Source organism: Pristiophorus japonicus, chromosome 11 (genome assembly GCF_044704955.1).
Source record: "Pristiophorus japonicus isolate sPriJap1 chromosome 11, sPriJap1.hap1, whole genome shotgun sequence".
Lineage (NCBI taxonomy): Eukaryota > Metazoa > Chordata > Chondrichthyes > Pristiophoridae > Pristiophorus > Pristiophorus japonicus.
Genome location: NC_091987.1, coordinates 78,764,471 through 78,780,532, shown reverse-complemented (window position 1 = coordinate 78,780,532; position 16,062 = coordinate 78,764,471). Strand labels below are relative to the sequence as shown.

Below are 16,062 nucleotides of genomic sequence, written 5' to 3'. Positions count from 1 at the left end.
ATTCCATGAATTTCCTCACTGAAAAAGATTCCCACATTGTTTCTGCACAGTAAGTGTGACAGAAATGGTGAGGAAATCACCCTCAATGTGTTTCTAGCCTTCTGTTGAAGGTACCTCACTGCAAATTATGGTTTTCTCTATAACCCTATTTTGTTCTTGTATGATTACCATTTGAGCATGGAGTTCTACGGTAGAATGCTGCACTCTCCTTAAAGCATTGAGTTGCAAGATGAAATATTTCAAAATTGTTACATTTAAAAGACGAATAAAAAACATGCAAAATTTGATTATTTTAATGTCGTACTGTACTTCTACAGGTCGACTACCTACATTAATCAAAGTTTGAAGTGAATACTAATCAATGATGTGACTACTAAAGCGTACTTTGCGCCAAATTAAGCAGAATATTTACATGCATTAATTTTCCATCAAAAATTAAATTATGGAAGCATAGCAAATTTTCCAAATATGGAGTCAAATGTTACCTTAAATGTCCATGTACAATTACATCTTAAGGGGTAATAACTTGGATAATATGGACTGGTAATATTTCCTTCCAATCTCGTCCCATCTGTTGAAATTATGGTGCTTTCAAATTCTGGGCAAACAAAGAAAATAATCAATTTTTTTGCTTAAAACTTTAAAAAAAAAATATTATCTGCTTCCCACATTTTACTTGCTTTCCCAAAGCATGTTTTAACTTGGTGGCCAGGCAATTTGGTTCCAGATTGTAATATATGCACCTGTGAGTATGCTCACAGGTTTGTTGAGCTGTTGAATAAGGGGCACTTGTATATATATCTCTGGTTTTACTGCCCAAAAAAACCCCCCAAAAACCCCCACAAAAATCACAAAAAACAACCAACAAAAAAAAACAAAGGGCATCTGAAAAGTGTTTAGAGTGTCCCCCAGATCATGGGCACTTGACTTAAATGTTTAATTTTGTCCTATCAAAAGAGTTGTAGACCTGTTGCGGCGCCGGAGGGACTGGAGTGCATCATCACCCCCGGCAACCAAATTTTTATTTGATTTTGTATGTTTTAAAGTTTAATTTGTTTTATTGCCGGGTTTTAGTGTCCCCCTCCCCTTTTATAGGGGGCACTCGTATAATTTGTGTGTTTTAGTGCCAAAAAAAACACACACATAAACCCCACAAAAAACACAAAAACAAAAAAAAGACATGTAAACTGTTTGGAGTGCCCCCCCCCTTTAATAAGGGGGCACTTGATTTAATGTTTATTTATTTTGCAACAAAAAGAGTTGTAGAGCTGTTGGGTCAGGGGGCACTTGTATAATTTGCCTCTCGGTGCCCTAAAAAAAGGGGCATCTGAAAAGTGTTTGGAGTGTCCCACCCCCCTTTAATAAGGGGGCACTTGATTTAATGTTTATTTTTGTTTTGCAACAAAAGAGTTGTTGAGCTGTTGAGTTGTGAGTGGCTTAGCCAGTCACGTGACGTTCACGAGACTCAATAAAACCCCAGCCAGTTGGGTTCAGGGGATCCACGATGAGGCAGGTGGTTGTGAACCTGGTGAATGAACAAGTAATGTGTAGTGTGATTGTTAACCCTTTGCTAATAAACCAACTAGTCCTCAATAGCAATCTGTTGCTATGAACTCTTAAGCAAAGAACCCATGAAGCGAATACATTACACAGACCAAGATTGCTGAAGCCACCTTGTAGGATCGATTTATTTGAAGAATTATTGATAGCTGCCTGTGCAGCTTTGACATTGTGCTGAAGGCTAGCCAAATAGTGAATGCATTACATCAGGTCAACAATTCAAATTTAAAGGGATATATGTTCTTAAAGGTAAAGGGCTGCATAGGAAAACAAATCTGCAGTCCACAAAGCTGGTTGCATCTTTCACAAAGCTTCAAAATTAACTTTAGATATTTGTTAGCCTTTGTGAAAGTTGGAAAGGGAGAAGTGCGAGGTGGAGTGACCACCGACTTTTGGTGGAATGACTGCTGATAGCCCAATTGCCCTCCCGAGTTTTCCTGGCGGTGCCCCGATCCCCCACCTTAGCGCTCCACTGCTGCCGATTGGTGTTAAATACGTCATCACTGTGCGCACTGCCATTCTAATCCCCGACGGCGACATTCCCCGAGGAAAATCTTCGGCCCCCCAAAAAACAAGCTTTTCCCCAGTGGTCCAGTGAGGCTTTGGCCTTCTGCAGTGGCGGTGCGGCTTCCCTTAAAGGGGAGGGCTCACTGCCGCTGCCGCCATGTTTTTTTTTCGGCCCGACAATTATGCCCCCGGGTTCAGCCGGGCCATCAATAGGCAGCCTGGTATGCCCTCTTGGGTGCTACCCACTGGCCCGACTGAAACTCTCCCTGGTGGCCCAGTGGGTCGAAGTTTAAAAATCGCGAAGGTTCTCCCCTTTAAGTGAAGGGTAAAGCCGTGGTGACGCGGCACAATGATGATGTCATCGCGACAGTGACTCTGCTCCGCACACAACTTCCGCCCCTCAGTTGCTGTCACCGCCACGACTTTGCCCCTCAGGCTTGTGTGCCCAGCTGGGCAATGCGCCCAGGGAAGCCCCCCTTAGCCCCTGGCCATGGCCCGCCAAGCCTTGGTCACACATCCATGTGGACTACGCAGGTCCTTTCATGGGAAAAATGTTTTTGGTTGTAGCAGACGCCTACTCCAAATGGATCGAGTGTGTCATTTTAAATAACACTCCTGCGAACACAAAGTTCCAGATCTGCGTCTATCCCTGGCCACCAAACGTGTGACCTGGCAATTGCCTTCATCATGACAATGCCCGGGTGCTCATTGTGGAGTTCTCTGATGAACACCTCTCTGCCCATCTGGGGCATGACTACGCAGTTACCCCACAGTAGGCAATCGGCCTGAATCGAGAGTTCATCCCTGTGCCTGTGAAATGGTTTAAATTCCTCAGGGCATGCCCTGTACGTGGCTGCCCAGTTCCCATTCAGGACACATTTCTTGACTAAAGACAATAGCGGGTCTCTATTTGTCCAGACTTTAATCTGACGGGCTGTCACGGGTGAGCCTTCGCTTCTGAAAGCTTCAACAGCCATGACCATCTCAGCAGCATGCTCGGTTGCCCCCTCAGTGGTGGCTAGTGGGAGCCTGCTGAGTGCATCGGCGCAGTTTTTGGTGCCCGGTCTGTGCCGAATTGTGTAGCCATAGGCAGCTAACGTGAGTGCCCTCCTCTGTATGCAGGCCGATGTGTTTGCATTTATGGCCTTGTTGTCGGCCAAAAGGGACGTTAGGGGTTTGTGATCTGTCTCCAGCTCAAATTTCTTGCCAAATGGGTACTGGTGCATTTTTTTTACAGCATATACACATGCAAGCGCCTCCTTTTCTACCATCCCATAACCCCTTTCTGCCTGGGACAGACTCCTGGAGGCATAAGCTTCCGGCTGTAACTGACCCTTGACATTGACATGCTGCAACACACACCCGACACCATAGGACGACGCATCGCAGGTTAACACAAGTTTCTTACATGGGTCGTATAGTGTTAACAGAGTGTTGGAACATAACAAATTGCGTGCTCTATTAAAAGCCCTTTCCTGGCTGTCCCCCCAGACCCATTCGCGACCTTTGCGTTGGAGCACGTGTAGCGGCTCTAGCAGCGTGCTCAATTTGGGAAGAAAGTTACCAAAATAGTTCAGGAGCCCCAGGAACGAACGCAGCTCCATCGTGTTACATGGTCTGGGTGCTCTCTGGATCGCTTCCGTCTTGGACGCAGTAGGGCTGATCCCATCTGCTGCTACCCTCATCCCCAGGAATTCTATCTCTGGAGCTAGGAAGACGCACTTCGCCTTTTTCAGTCGCAGCCCTACCCGGTCCAGTCTGCGTAGCGCCTCCTCCAGGTTGTGGAGGTGTTCTTCAGTATCGTAACCCGTGATGAGGATGTCGTCCTGAAAAACCACCGTCCCTGGAATCGACTTGAGGAGGCTTTCCATATTTCGTTAGAAGATCGCGGCGGCCGAGCGAATCCCGAACGGACATCTGTTGTATTCAAACAACCCCTTGTGTGTCGTGATGGTGGTCAGCTTCTTCGACTCACTCGCCAGCTCCTGGGTCATGTAAGCTGAGGTCAGGTCCAATTTTGAAAAAGGTTTGCCACTGGATAGCGTCACAAAGAGGTCCTCCGCTCTCGGTAGCGGGTACTGGTCTTGGAGTGACACCCGATTGATGGTGGCCTTGTAATCACCACATATCCTGACCGACCTATCCGCCTTGAGCACCGGCACGATCGGGCTCACCCAGTCACTGAATTCGACTGGCGAGATGATGTCTTCCCTCAGCAGGCGGTCCAATTCGCCTTCTATCTTTTTCCACATCACGTACGGCACCGCTCTGACCTTGTGGTGTACTGGCCTGGCGTCCGGGTTTATGTGAATCACTACCTTGGCCCCCATGAAAGTGCCAATGCCGGGTTGAAATAATGAGTCAAATTTGTCCAGGATCTGTGAGCATGATACTCGCTCCACAGAGGAAATTGCATTGACATCGCCCCATTTCCAGTTCATGACAGCAAGCCAACTCCTCCCCAGTAGTGCGGGACCGTCTCCTGGGACAATTCAGAGTGGCAACCTGTTCTCCGAATCTTTGTGGGTCACGACTACCGTGGCGCTGCCTAGTACCGGAATGATCTGCTTTGTGTAATTTTGTAGCTGTGCGTGAATCGGCGATAATTTTGGCCTCCTGACCTTGGACGCCCACAACTTTTCGAACTGTTTGATACCCATCAGGGACTGGCTGGCCCCCGTGTCTAGCTCCATTGATACTGGGATGCCATTGAGGAGCACTTTCATCATTATCGGTGGCGTCCTGGTGTATGAACTGTATATGTGCTCCACATGAACTCGCTGAACTTCAGCTTCCAGCGATTTCCCCCAGCGTTCACTTCTGCAATTTCTGCAGGTATTTTGCTCATCTCTGCAAACTCCGGCTGAGTGTATGCCCCCACGCCTCCAACATGAGCTGTTGTTTGAAACAAAAGATCCCTTGCCAGTCGATCGTCCCTGACTGCCCCTGTGACTGTCCTTGAATGCGCCATTAACAGATGTTGATGGCCCCATTACTGGCCGCATTGTCCCTTGCAATGGCGTGAATCACAGTTCAGCTTGCCATTGTCTATGTCGAACTCCCCCTCTGGGTTCGACTACATGTTGGGGCATGCCCGATTGCCCTTGTCACCTGGAAAACTGTGTGCTGCTTCAACAATGTTGAATCTCTGTCCCAACCATTCCTTAACACAGTACCTCTCGTCTGTTCTGCTTGTGGCCATGCTCGCATGGTTTAAATCCCAGTTTCTCGTCGCCATTGATACGTCCTTACTATACAGCATAAATGCACACGAGGCCCATGCTTGAGAGAAGGTCAGTCTGTGACCTGTCCTTTATTCCTTAGCACTCAAGTGATGAAGATGGGTGGAGCTTCCCCTTTTATACCTGAAGGTCCAGGTTAGGAATGTCTCCCACCTAGTGGTCATTGTTCTCACAGTGTACAACTTAGGTCAGATTATACATGGGTTACAATGCTGGTTGAATACATGACAAGAATGACAGATAGGGGGTCAAGAAATTAATTATAATAATTAAAATGTAATAGCTACCTTAACAATTTGATTCCTGGCAGGTTTCGTGGCCTACTAAAAGATTTCAAAATACTGACAAGTGCTGCATACAATACAGGGCTTATCTCAGACAGAGACTAGACATAGAGATTGAATTTCTCCAGGATTCTACTGATTTCCCAGTGAAAGAACAAACTGACTTTTATTTTGCATTTTATCACATCCTTTGGACCTCTCAAACTGCTCCGTAACCAATAAATTTTTTGTAGTGTTGTCACTGTTGTTATGTGGGCAAATGTGGCACCCAATTGCACACAGCATTGTCCCAGAGAGAGCAAATGTGATGAATATCTAGTTAATCTGTGTTTTTTTTGGTGGTTTTGATAGACGGAAGAATGTTGACAATAACTCTCTTTTTCAATTAGTACTATGGATCTTTTACTTACACCTGAACAGACAGAGCATCAGTTTAATGTCTTCTCTGAAGGACGATATCTCCAATGATACAACCCGTCCCCTACCCATCCCATCCTCCCCCCAGTACTATACTGAAGTATAGCCTAGATTATGTGTTCAAGTCCTGGAGTTGGGCTTGAACTCACAACCATCTGATTCAGATCTGAGTGTTGTCACTCAACCAAACTGACACTGAAAGAAGCTGATGGGCATCAAGTCAAACAGCTGGTATCAGGTTTGGAGTGAAGAATAAATTTATTTGAAAGACACACGCTGGAAGCCATTGGTACTGCAGACGGTGGAAGGGTAAGAAGATTGACTGGGATGTATTCTGATATGTTACATAAATATGCCCATAGACACTACAAGCCTAGTTCGTGTAATGACAGTACAGTATTCAAATAGATAAGTAGTGTTTTGTACTTATAGACCTGGTTTTCTTCCGTTATCCTGCACCAAATTGGAGGTGGGGATAGTGGTGAAATATCAGGAAAACCCGTTAGGCCATATGGCAGCCTGGTTTTGCTGAGTGCAGCCAGCACCAGTTCCTCACGGCAAACCAATCATGCAGTGGGAACCGTTTAGTGCCCAAAAAACAGGCATGGTGCAGCCGAATCTGAGTCACCTTCAGCACATATGAATTTGCATTAAGTGCTTTTTTCTAAACTGACTAAATAATGTGGCTCATTGAGAATGTTAAAAGATTTGCCCTTAATTCTCCAGTATCACATTTCAATTTTGAATTTGACCTTCTGATAAAACATCAGATTTAATGGAAACGGTAGCATGGTGGTTATGTTACTGGACTCGTAACCCAGAGGACTAATAATCTGGAGATGCGAGTTCAAATCTGGAATAAAAAGCTGGTATCAGTAATGGTGACCATGAAACTATGGGATTGCCGTAAAAAGCCATCTGGTTCACTTTAAGGGAAGGAAATCTGCCATCCTTACCTGGTCTGGCCTATATATGACACCAGACCCACAGCAATGTGGTTGGGGCTGAAATTGGCCCCCCGCCGAAAATGCGGTGCACCTAATGTGTTTCAACTGTTTTCACCGCCGCTGTAGATGTGGTGGCCTCTTGCGCGAAATTCCGCTCTTCGGCTTTTTTTTTCCGAGCGGCCCGGAAGTCGGTCATAATGTGGCAGAAGTGTGGCACAGAGCGGATGTTCGCACACTAGAGGGGCAGAATTTGGGGGCGGGCAGAGTGTCTGCCACTGTCAGTCATCAGCGTAGCACTAATGACATCATCACGCTGGCGTATCACCATGTCTCTCCCCTTCACTTAAAGGAGAGGGCCTCTGCGAGCTCTGCGATTCTTTTAGTTAGGTCCACTGGGCCACCGGGGAGGGTTCAGCCGGGACAGCAGCCTGGCACCTAAGAGGGGATGCCGAGCTGCCTGTTGGTGGCCTGGCTGAACCCAGAGGGCATAATTGTCAACCTGACCTAGCAGTCGGCCGAAAAAAAAAGTAAGATGGCGGCCACGCGCCTGCCCCTTTAATGGCAGCCACACCGTCATTTTGAGCACACTCCAAGCACAGTGCACCAACAGAAAAAGCTGCCAGTGGCACCGAGTGGCGGCAGCAAGATTTTCTCTGTGGAATTTTGCGTTCAGGGGGAAACGTCAGCAGTGTGTGCTCTGATGACGCACTTAAGACGGATCGGCAGCAGCGGGGCGGAAGTGGGGGGAACGGGTCACTGTCGGGATACTGCAGGAGGGCAATTTTCAAAATGGCGGTCGTTCCACAAAAAATCAGCGGCCATTCCACTCCGCAGCATGGCCGCCGATTTCCGGCGGTAACAGGCCTTAAGGGAAGGGGCAATTCCGTCCCCGTTGACTCTTAACTGTCCTCTGAAATGGCCTCACAAGCCAGTCAGTTGTAACAAACCGCAACAAAACACAGTAATAAGAATAGAACAAGATGCACCACCCGGCATCGATCTCGGCACTAGCTTCGGACGCGACAAATGCACACCCAGCCCAGTTGACCCTGAAAAGTCCTCCTCGCTAACATCTGGGGAGTCATGTCAAAATTGGGAGAGCTGTCCCACAGACTAGTCAAGCAACAGCCTGACATAGTCATACTCAAAGAATCATAGCTTTCAGCCAATGTCCCAGACTCCTCAATCACCATCCCTGGGTATATCCTGTCCCACCGGCAGGACAGACCCACCAGAGGTGGCAGCACAGTGGTATATGGGAGGGAGGGATTGGCCTGAGAGTCTTCACCATTGACTCCTGTCCCCATGAAGTCTCATGAAATTAGGTCAAACATGAGCAAGGAAACCTCCTGCTGATTACCACCTACCACTCTCCCTCAGCTGACGAATCAGTACTCCTCCAGGTTGAACACCACTTGGAAGAAGCACTGAGGGTAGCAAGGGCACAGAATATATTCTGGGTGGGGGACTTCAATGTCCATCAGCAAAAGTGGTAGCACCACTACTGACCGAGCTGGCCGAGTCTTGAAGGACATAGTTGCCAGACTGGGCCTGCAGCAGGTGGCGAAAGAAGCAACACAAGGGAAAAACCTACTTGACCTCGTCCTCACCAATCTACCTGTTGCAGATGCACTGGTAACAGCGATCACCGCAAAGTTCTTGTGGAGACGAAACCCCATCTTCACACTGTAAGGGGCGGTGGTCCTGGGGGGTCAGGTTCACCTCTGACCAACTTGAGCGGTTCGAATTGCTCCCACTCCCTTGGGTTCTGGACTCTGGATTTATTTGGGGGATGTGATAAAGTGCAAAGGACGACTGGTTTGGTGCAAAAGAACTTTAATTTTATTACAGACAAGAAAATACAATGTCAAACTTATAATCACTCTAATAAAGAACAATACATTACACATTCAAAGGGAGTTACAGTAAAAATTACACCTCCCACCTCCCACCTCCCACCTCCCAACACCTAATTCTAGCTAGGTTAGACTCTAGGGCAGACAGGGACTATGCTTACCAATCCTTTCTGGTCAGTTGGTGGTAGTTCGTGGTTTCGGCGTTCATTGAATTCTGTAGGTTCTGCTTGCCGTACCCCGAATGTCGGAGAAGACATCTTGTTGCGCAATCTTCAGTTGGGTTGAGTCCGCTGATGCGGTAAGGTGCGTTTTGGATCTATGGGGTAAGTACCCGATTTTCTTCGTTAGAAATAGGTTCAAAATCTCTTTAGGAAATGTTTTCACCTGTTGGTAGTCGGGTCTTAGATTGTAGAGGGAAAACTTTCGATTCTTCGGTTTCTTTCTGTTGGAGTTTCGTTTCGAGTTTGGTCGATCATGGTGGTTTTTCGTTGGGACTACGTTGGCTGTGGTCAGTTCCTGCCACGATGGTGATGTTCTTCCTTCCTTCAGGACTTCAGGACTTCAAGGCTGGAGAAGTTAGTTTACAACTGTCGCGTTGATTTCTCTCCTTGTCTTGATGACACAAGTGTAGTATGGTACTAGGTGTAGTGTGGCATACCCTCTGTTAAAACAGGGGGCCAGTTATACGGTTTGAGTTGTTCTAATCTTGGCGCCAAATCAGTTCAGGATTCTTTGTTTGAATTTGGCGGGCTTGCCTTCTCTTTGTAATATTTTGGTGGGCTCGTTAAAAGTTAATATGTTTTGGGTGGGTTGATATTTGAAAACTGTTTCCTGATGGAAATATTAGCTTGGTAATTGCAATGTCCTTTTGTGCTTAGTTTTTAGCATACAAGCTGGATTGGGCCTCTTTGTGATGCATATGCTGAAACGGTTTTCCAGATTCAGGTTGATGGTTGTCTATCTCTGGGTTATTTGTTGTAATGTTAATGTCTCTTGTGGAGAAGGGTTCTCGAATACCCATTTCTCCAGACAAGTTACGTTAGTCCCAATACCCAGACAGCCTCAATAATCAAGTTGTCTCCTGTTAGTTCTTTAGACCCGCCCACAGTCTTGAATTTGTCTTTTAAAAGTCCAAAATTTGACTAAAGTTTGTAGTGTCTTCCATAAGCACTTTAGGATTTCAAACTTTTCAGTAGATATTCCCAAATTAAATTTCCTTTCGAATGAGCCCAAACACTGGGGGGTTCTCGTGAATTTTGCATCCTTTCAACACTGAGGACACTCTCCATTGTGTTGTGTGGCACTATGACTGTGCTAAATGGGATAGATTCAGATCAGATCCAGCAGCTCAAAATTGTGCATCCATGAAGCGCTGTGGGCCATCAGCAGCAGAATTATAATCCACCACAATCTATAACATCATGCCTGGCATAGCCCTCACTCTACAATTACAATCAAGTCAGACAACCAACCCTGGTTCAATGAGAAGTATAAACGAAGATGCTAGGAGCAGCAACAAGCGTATCTAAAAATGAGGTGCCAGCCTGGGGAAACTGCAACACAGGACTACATGCTTGCTAAACAACAGAAGCAGAATGCTATAGACAGAGCTAAGCGATCCCACAACCAACAGATCAGATCAAAGCTCTGCAGTCCTGCCACATCCAGTTGTGAATGGTGGTGGACCATTAAACAATGAATGGGAGGAGGAGACTCCATGAACATCCCGATCCTCAATGATGATGGAGCCCAGCACACAAGTGCAAAAGACAAGGCTGAAGCATTTGCAATCATCTTTAGCCAGAAGTGTCGAGTGGATGATCCATCTCAGCCTCCTCCTGTGGTCCCCACCATCACAGAAGTCAGGCTTCAGCCAATTCGATTCACTCCACGTGATATCAAGAAATGGCTGAGCACACTAGATACAGCAAAAGCAATGGGCCCTGACAACATCCCAGCTGTTGTGCTGAAGACTTGTGCTCCAGAACTAGCCGGGCCTCTAGCTAAGCTGTTCCAGTACAGCTACAACACTGGCATCTATCTGACAATGTGGAAAACTGCCCAGGTATGTCTTGTCCACAAGAGCAGCACAAATCTAATCCGCCCAACTACCGCCCCATCAGTCTACTCTCAATCATCAGTAAAGTGATGGAAGGTGTTGTCGACAGTGTTATCAAGTGGCACTTACTCACTAATAACTAATCAACTTAATCATTCACTCCCTCCACCACTGGCGGACTGGCTGCAATGTGTACCATCTACAAGATGCACTGCAGCAATGCACCACGGCTTCTTAGACAGCACCTCCCAAACCCGCAACCTCTACCACCTAGAATGACAAAGGCAGCAGGTGTATGGAAACACCATCACCTCCAAGTTCCCCTCCAATTCACATACCATCCTGACTTGGAAATATATCGCCGTTCCTTCATTGTCGCTCTGTCAAAATCCTGGCACTCCCTTCCTAACAGCACTGTGGGAGTACCTCCACCACAAGGACTGCAGCAGTTCAAGAAGGCGGCTCACCACCACCTTCTCAAGGGCAATTAGGAATGGGCAATAAATGCTGGCTTTGCAAGTGATGCCCACATCCCGGAACAAATAAAAAATAAATCTTTCCTTGTTTGCTCCAATTGGCTGCCCAGGCTTTCAGAGCTGAATTCGCACTGATTTAAACCCGGAAAATGTTCAGGGACAGAAATCAGCATATTACTAACAGACATGAAATCTAGTGTCTCTGCCTTCCTGTCCTCTAGTCCTTTCCCTCCTCTTCCCCTCCTAATGGGTGGCTATATTAAAAATTTTAAAATACACAATTTAAAAATATCTGTACCTGCATCTGACAGCACAGGTGGAGGCAGCTCTATAAGGTAAACAAGTTTGGCACTAAAGTGGCCAGCTCTATTATAGAACTGCTTGAAATGATTATATAGATCTCAAGAGAAATGCATCCTGAATGAAATTATTGTATTAGTGTTAAATTATGGCTAGGTTAATGTTGTTGATTCATTTCAATGTTAACTAGGCTAAGAGTGCATCATTTTTTTTAGATCTTAATAGCTTTCAGTGCTCAAAAAAATGTTTATGAGAGCTACAATGCAGATAGATATGTGGCTAAAGCTGTTTTACAACTTACTTTCCTTGGGAATTGCTTCAAAGTATCCAGAGATTCCTTTTATCCCATGCACTCTGAGGGATTTGAATGACAGAAACATGCCATTGCCAGTAGATACAAAGGAAACTGGGAAAGAACCAAACGGTTCGCAGGCTCTGGAATAAAAAGACATCAATGACAGAAACTAATTTAAATTCATTAAATGCTTGAGTAAGACAAAATGGCATTGGTCATAGATTTAAAAAGTTCTATTAGATTGAAGGACTTCTATTATCTATGATTGTAATGTAAAATAATCTATAATAAATAAATATATTGGTTTCATGCTTTCATACCTCAATTGCAAGCTGCAAATGTGCAAATTAAATGTGTTGTTTGCATAATGATTTTATACATCTTTCATAGGACTACAAAACTGAAGTTGAATTTTGGTGAGTACATTGCATCATTCATTGCAGCATAGATCAAAGATTTGTGCCACAGTGAAGAAAAAGATTGTCAGACAAACTATACAAAATGGGAATTATTATTTTCTATTGTTATGATTGTACAAGTAGTATCTTAATAGTAACTAAAATTTAAAAGAGAGGCTTTGGGCTGTATTTTGAGTAACTTGTTAATGAGCTGTGAAGGACAGTTTTCTGTTGCGATGTTTTTGAAGCCAAAGGCTGACCTGTTCAACCCAGAGCTGAGCTTCAAACCTCATTTCTTATTCATCACCAATACCATTTACTTCCATTTCGACAACATTGGCCGCCTCTCCCTCCACCTCACTCCAACTCTGTCTAAACCCTTTCAACACGTGACTTTTCAAACCCACTCCTCACTGGCTTCCAACCTCCACTATCCATAATCTCCAAATTTTCCACAAATCCAGCACCCACATCCTGACCTACACTGTGTCTTGCTCAGTCATCACCTCTTTCCTTGTTGACCTACATCAGTTTCCTGCGCCCAACATAATGAATTTAAAATTCCAATCGTCATCTACAAATCCTGTTACGAGCTTGCCCCACCCAACCTTCATCCTTACTTCCCCTCCTATGCCTTCCGGTACCCTGACTTCAGACATCTGTGCATTCCCTCTCCCTCCATTTGTTCCATCATTGGTAGCAAAGCCTTCCCCTACCCCAGCCCTACATTCTGGAACCCCCAAATCTCTACACCTCTGTACCTCTCACTCCACAAATCCCTTTCCTCTGACCAAGCCTTCAATCACCTCTCTTACCTTTCTCACAAAGGCTCATCTGCCATCCCTCTCTTTGTGAATTTCCTTGGGACATTTTTCTACATTAATAGCAATATATAAATTGCTAAATGTAACACAACATAGCTGACCCCGTCAGATCTTCCAATGTTAGCCCTACTTAAGCATTATCAGCAAGCTCCTTCTCAGGATTAGGATTCCTGCAGGGAGCTAGTTCAATGTGAGGTGCAATATCTGGTGACTACAGCTTTTAGAAGGCTACAGCTGCCTTTTAAAGGAGAGATATTTCTGTGAAACGGGAACGTTAAGCAGAGCCTGCAAATCTTATTGCTGAAATGATAGAGCATCAAGAATGCATTTCACGGACACAGCTGTGGAATTTCTGCACAGGAAATGGGCAGAAGGAGAGTTACCCTGTTCGACATTGCAGGATGTCATCCCCCACAGGTGAGTTGTGCAGACTGCATGCGGGGGGCGGGAGGGAGGGAGTAGAGGGAAAAAGGATTTAAGGACTAACAGACACAGTTAAGAGGGTTGTTGTATATGTATAATAAAAGTATACCCTGTACACACAATGTACAGTTACATAAGACCACTGAATGTATCTTCACACTGTATACACTATGCCTGTACCACCAGAGGGTGCAGCTGGTGGAGACCTAGGGATCACTTGTACACTGCAGGTAACCAGGTATAAAAGGAAGCTCACCTTACTGTACCCTCATTCAGGAGCTGCAATAAATGGACTAAGGTCACAACAGTTCAAGTGCAATACCTTACCTTGTGGAGTCACTAGAGTGCTTACAGACACAACAATTGGCGACGAAATTTCCACACGAAAAATGGCTAACCTTGGCAATTTTCAACAATTTGCTGATGGGGAAGATTGGGATGCCTTTGTGGAAAGGCTTGAACACTTTTTCATTCTGAACGACCTGGCAGGAGACACACCGACCTCGCTGGCTGATAAGTGCAGAGCTATCCTGCTCAGCAGTTGTGGACCCACCATCTATGGCCTTGTCAGAGACATGCTAGCCCCAGAGAAGATGACAACCAAAACGTACGCGGAGTTCGTAACGATGATACAGGAATAGCTCAAACCTAAAGAGAGCATCCTCACAGCCAGACACCGGTTCTACACACACCGCCGGCCCGAAGGCTAAGAAATCGCAAAATATGCTGCAGACCTCAGACGATTGGCTGCACCGTGTGATTTTGGCGACCACCTCACCAAAGCGCTGAGGGACATCTTTGTTATTGGAATCAGCCACGAGGGCCTTCTCCACAGGCTGCTTTCTGCGGAGACCACGGTCACCCTGCAGAAGGCAATTAACATCAGCCAGGCGTTCATGGCCTTGGCCTGCGATTCCAAGAGGATGGTGACTCACCCCCAGGACTCTAACACGGCAACTACTGTGAACCGACTGGCGCCCTTTAGAGGCAAGACTGTGACCCCGAGTCCCGCAACCCTGAGTCCGCCACATAGGGCCAACAGGCCAGCCCCATGCTGGTGCTGTGGAGGAAATCACAGGGCCCACCAGTGCCGTTACAAAGACTATACTTGCAAAGGCTGTAACGCGAAAGGCCATCTCCAGCGAATGTGTAAGAAATTTTACTCACCGAGTCGCTGAAGAGTTGGTCGATCATCCGGGATCCAGTGCTGATGAAGAGGAAGAGAGCGTCCAGGAGGCAGCTCAGCCCCATGAAGAGGTGCCACGGAGTGTTTACCTGCTCCATCGAGAGTTCTCCGTTGAAAATGAAAGTTGAAATCAACGGTGTCCCAGTCTCGATGGAGGTCGACACAGGGGCGAGCCAATAGCTGATGAATCAGGTGGCCTTCGAGAAACTCTGGGACAATCCAATCGAACGACCTAAAATGCTCCCAATCCAGGTGAAGCTGCTCACCTACACAAACGACATCATCCCAGTTGTTGGCAGTGTGGATGACCAGGTGTCCCACGGTGGCACGATGTACCTTTGTGGATCGTTGCTGGTGATGGTCCAACGCTGCTACGAAGAAGATGGATGAAACAAATCCAAATCTGTTGGCGCTGGGAAAGCCTCCAGGCCCCGGCGATCGACGTGCTATGTGGCCCCAAATTTGGATCCATCACAGCATCTGAAAATCCAACCATCCAACAAGACTGCGCGGCAACGACACAGGGCGCTCAACCCAACTGTAAGATGATCCAGCCCAAACGACCAGACCTCACCTTCCAGGCTCCAGTGGCAGGACTCCAGAGGAAGAAAATTGTTGCAGAAGGTAACTTCTCTATTTCCGTGGCAGAACCTGGGGAGAAAAGGATCACCGCAGCCTCGTGGAAAGAAAGAAGATGGCACCCACACCACGAGGTGAAGCGCCTGAAGTCAAGATGGCCACGACCAGACCATGAAGGGCAGCATTGAGGGAGTAACACGTGATGCCGAGCAGTGAACCGGATTGGGGTAAAGATTGTAAGTCCCTCTTAAAGGAGACCGGCAATCCAGCACAATTAAAGGGGCAGTTCCACTCTTTGTACAGCGATGCCGGTGATGCACATGTAAAAGATGTAATTAACAAATGCAAGTATCTAAATATAACTTTGAACAGCGATGCCAGTAGTATACATGGAAAAGATGTAATTGACAAATGCAAATATCTAAATGTAACCTTGTACAGCGATGCCGGTAGTACACAGGGAAAAGATGTAATTGACAAATGCGAATATGTAAAGACAACTAACAATGTCGAGTCAGGTGATTGCGGTTGGAGCCCAATGTGTCATGACTGTAAATGAAGAAATGATGTGCGATGCCGGGTTCTACATGTACGCTGACAAAACCAAGGGCAACCTCCCGTCGGAAGCACCAAGGTCCAGCGGGCTACCTGATCATGTAGCCTGCACCTCCAGGACCAATGTGATGGCCACACACAGAGGGAGCATACC

General features: G+C 46.3%; 1 protein-coding gene across 1 annotated transcript in view; it reads right to left on the bottom strand.

The window, feature by feature from the left end:
- tmprss7 (transmembrane serine protease 7) overlaps positions 1-16,062 on the bottom strand; it is a 126,145-nt gene that overhangs the window by 73,194 nt on the left and 36,889 nt on the right. Inside the window, exons 8-9 of the mRNA XM_070893614.1 lie at positions 11,950-12,083; positions 486-598 (exon numbers count right to left, since the gene is read on the bottom strand). Coding sequence (XP_070749715.1) covers positions 486-598; positions 11,950-12,083 — 247 coding nt within the window. The remainder of the gene's footprint in view (positions 1-485; positions 599-11,949; positions 12,084-16,062) is intronic.